Source organism: Hydractinia symbiolongicarpus, chromosome 5 (genome assembly GCF_029227915.1).
Source record: "Hydractinia symbiolongicarpus strain clone_291-10 chromosome 5, HSymV2.1, whole genome shotgun sequence".
NCBI classification, from domain to species: Eukaryota; Metazoa; Cnidaria; class Hydrozoa; order Anthoathecata; family Hydractiniidae; genus Hydractinia; species Hydractinia symbiolongicarpus.
In genome coordinates, this window is record NC_079879.1 from 11,598,422 (window position 1) to 11,602,878 (window position 4,457).

At 34.4% G+C, this 4,457-nt stretch overlaps 1 protein-coding gene across 1 annotated transcript; it reads left to right on the plus strand.

Moving 5' to 3' along the window:
* Positions 1-1,886: 1,886 nt before the first annotated feature.
* Positions 1,887-4,196, plus strand: LOC130645965 (uncharacterized). Its single transcript, XM_057452092.1, has 2 exons — positions 1,887-2,416; positions 2,575-4,196. Exons 1-2 carry the CDS (start codon positions 1,887-1,889, stop codon positions 3,638-3,640), a joined length of 1,596 nt encoding a protein of 531 aa, XP_057308075.1. The 3' UTR covers positions 3,641-4,196.
* The last annotated feature ends 261 nt before the right edge of the window (positions 4,197-4,457 follow it).

The window sequence follows — 4,457 nt, forward strand, 5'->3', positions numbered from 1 at the left end:
CTTTTTAAGACCTGTCCTGTGTGAGGAATGCCCAATCCAAGATTTCCGATGGAAAACTGCAACGGGTGTTTGTCTGGACTGAGAAAACTGAGTCTACGATGTCCGCGCAGTACCGACGCATTCATAATGATACTCAGTGCTTCCCAGTATTGACAAGGCCTTTAATCTTCTCAACAAGATCTTAACTTTCGGAGTCGAGTTCCAAATGTACGTATGGAGTGGTTCCTCGGGAATCTGCGTGACACCTCACATGGTGAAAAAAAATCATTCTTTTAGCTAAATGTTCCCGACCCCCAACCGAATCGAAAAATTTCGAAATTGACGAATACCTTAGAGATGATACATACCTTAAACTCAGGGACCTAGAAATAGTGTGAGTTTTTTTATCTGTAACCTGTTCAACATTGCGTACAGAGGCCATAATGCGCGTGTTTTTATTGCTTATGGTGTTTATTCATTTGCTCGTGCTGCGCATGTGCGGGAATTACTGAACACCTCGATGACACAGATAAACTGGGGAAGCGCTCAGAAATTAAAACTGGAATGACCGTGGTTACAAAATCGCTTCAGTGTAATCAAAATAAAAGTAGGACTGTTCGTATTCTATCTACTTTGAGGAGACATCTCGGGTGAAAAAAAGATGATCATCAAACAAACAATCCGTAAAGAGATACTGGAGTTACTTCTTGCTGCTCGAAAATGATGACTATACAGACATTTTTAGGCAACAAATCCGTTAATTCAACAATTCTCTCAATGCACTCTTGCCTGCATAGCTTGTTAGTATTTGCTTAAGATTGCACCTTAATTATCAGGAAGCGCGAACTTAGTACGACAAAGATGACTGTACTACAAGGCTTTTACTCATAAGAACGCTCAACATACCAAGATACTTCATCAAACGTTCTTGACTTTCCCGATTTGAATTTTCAAAATGTTCTTAAATTGTTTTTAACTTTCTCCTTATTTTGCAAATTTTGAACTTTAGAGGAGAATTTCAGTGCAACGATAAAAGAAGCTGTAACCTTCTCTGAAAACACGGGTATGCTTAGGGAAGACGTACTTTTCAAGACCTTGCCTGTCAAACGTTTGCGCAATGCAAGTTTTCCGATGAAAAACTGCAACGGGTGCTTGTCTGGACCGAGAAAACTGAGTCTACGATGTCCGCGCAGTACCGACGCATTCATAATGATACTCAGTGCTTCCCAGTATTGACAAGGCCTTTAATCTTCTCAACATGATCTTAACTTTCGGAGTCGAGTTCCAAATGTACGTATGGAGTGGTTCCTCGGGATTCTGCGTGATACCTCACATGGTGAAAAAATTTCAATCTTTTAGCTAAATGTTCCCGACCCCCAACCGAATCGAAAAATAACGAAATTGACGAATACCGTAGAGATGATACATACCTTAAACTCAGGGACCTAGAAATAGTGTGAGTTTTTTTATCTGTAACCTGTTCAACATTGCCTACAGAGGCCATAATGTGCGTGTTTTTATTGCTTATGGTGTTGATTCATTTGCTCGTGCTGCGCATGTGCGAGAATTACTGTCATAAGAACGCTTAGCATGCCAAAATACCTCAGCACACGTTGTTAACTTTCCCGATTTCAAATTTCAAAATGTTCACAAGTTGTTTAAAACTTTATTCCTGTTTTGCCAGTTTTGCAATCTCGTTCCCAGGGCTTCTTTTTCTCTTTCTGATATGTGGCTGGCGCGAAAGAAGTAGCTCTGGGACTGGCCGGTCAAAATACCCACCTATAGTGGGTATTTTTGAAAGAGCCGTTTGTCTTGCTTGTCCAGATTTTACGGAAGGAATATAGGAAGGTAACTGAGCATAAAAACAAGCATATGGCGAGTAAAAATTTAGTTAGCTGGCTAACAAGATGGAAAATATAATACAACTTTTTTCCAAACTTCGACTTGCTCTAGAGAAAGGTTTTGACCCAAATTTTGTGTTAAAGCCCAAACAAATCATTTGCTTTGAACAACTAATTAATGGAAACGATACTCTTGCGGTTTTGCCTACTGGATATGGGAAATCCATTTTGTACCAGTTACTTCATTTTGTAATGCCTTTACAGAAGAAAAGAAACATAGTGATTGTTGTTAGCCCTCTCAACGCTATCATTGAGGATCAACAAAAAATTTTGAGCCAAAGAGGTGTAGAAGTTGCTACACTTACTTATGAAAGGGAAGAATGTACAGAAGATCCTTTTGCACATTTGAATACGGAAGATCCTGTCGAACCAAATTTCAAAGTTTCACATGAAATAAAAAATGGAGATATTGATTTTTTATTTGGACATCCAGAAGCATTTTTGTCACACACAGGAAGAAATTTACTAAAATCAAAAATTTATCAGGATAATGTTGTTGCATGTGTAGTAGACGAGGCACATTGTGTGGAATTGTGGTAAGTAAATTTTATATATAGCTAGCTACAAAATGTACAAAAACTATCAGCTAAAAATATAAATGTATATATATACTCTTTTTGTTACTATGTATATACTATAATTTACATATTTAGGTATATATATATATATATATTATGTTTTTATATCGTTTCAGGGGACTGGAATTTAGAAAAAGCTTTCAAGATTTGGTTGTCTTAAACACCATCTTTCAAGATCGCTCTATGCTTGCATTAACCGCAACTGCGGGAGATAAAATGATTTCCAAAATTATAAAAGACTTATCTCTACAGAACTGCAAAATTGTAAAAGCCTCACCAAATCGTAGAAATGTGTTTCTAAGTGTAAAAAAACGACTTCCAAACAACTATGGTGTAAAAAGTTATGAACAAATTCTATTACTAATAGCAACAGAATTAAACGAAACAAGACGAGATTACCCTATCACAATTATATATATGGGTTTAAAATATTGTGGATATGCATATAAACTTTTTGATATGGTTATTGAAAATCCCTTCTGTGAAAACGAGATAACTCCAAGAGCTAAATTGTATGCTCAATTTCATGCATCAACCACTTCGTGTATGAAAGAAGATATTTTGGAAGAATTGAAATCCTTAAACTCTCGAATAAGGGTAGTATTTGCAACCACTGCTTTTGGTATGGGTGTTAATGTACCTCAGGTTACTAACATTATTCATATTTCTCCCCCATCAAAACTGGAAAGTTACATACAAGAAATTGGACGTGCAGGGAGAAATGGTGCACAATCAAATGCCATATTGTACTACAACAACTCTGACATCAGTAAAAATAATTTAAAAATGGATGAATCAATTAAAAAATATTGTCAAGAGACTGATTGTCTCAGAAAATCATTGCTCAAATACTTCAGTTTTAAATGCGAAACACAAGACAATTGTTGTGAAAACTGTAATCCTACGACAACTGAAGATTTTTCTCCTGTTCATCATATACAAATGTCAGATATTGATAGAGAATCAATACGTTTAGAGCTAGAAATGATTAATGTTGAAAAGGAAGAAGACTCTCATTTATTAACATTTGAGTTTAATTTGACACATGATGTTATTGGAAAAATTTCCAACAATTTTCATTTAATAACTTGTGAACGTGATTTATTGCATAAATTTGATGTTTGGGATGAAAGGTATTCGACAAAAATTTTTGATGTCATCAGAAAATATTTGAATCTATAAGTATATAAATAATATATATAGTTTTTATTTCTTCTTTTATTTTGTTGAAAACATTTTTTATTGGTAAGGTTGGACCATTAGAATTTTTGTGAAGCAGATTGTGTATATATATACTCTAGATAGCTAGTTTGATTATGCAACAAATTTATAATCAAATAAGATTTTTGATGGGGTCAAACAACATTTATCTGTAAAGATATTTTAGACATCCTATATCAGCAATATTTTTTAAAGTCCAGCTTGCAATAAAAAGTTTATGTTTTTATGCGTATTCACATTCTAATAATGTATATATATATAACACATTGTGTGTAAGAATATTTTACTGATAAATACCTATTTCATTTTTATGATTATCAAGCCATTTATGAAAGTCACTCACATTTAAATAGCGTAGTGGATTACTCTTTATATTGCAAAAGCTTGCATGAAATCTATCAGGTATCGAATCGAAGGGTTTTACTCTCAGCAATTCTTCAATTATTTCGATCTCATCATTTTTACTATTAGCAGTTGCATGTTGAACAGATTTTGCATGTTTCTCCAGTTCTTTATCGTAATTTTCAGTTATTTCTTAAATCCCACTTGTTGCTTTGCATATTTTACTAATAGAACTAAAGGTTTTGTTTGGTCCCATATGATGTACAATATTTTTACTGATTTTATTTGTTATTTCCTGTGCTAAATCTTCTTCAATATTTTGACCAGGACCGCCTCTCCAATTTACAAAATAACTCCACTTTTGTTGTTCAGCAAGCCTTGGTGTTAATAAGCTTTCCACTTGAGCTATTGATACAAACATTTCAAGTGCATACTT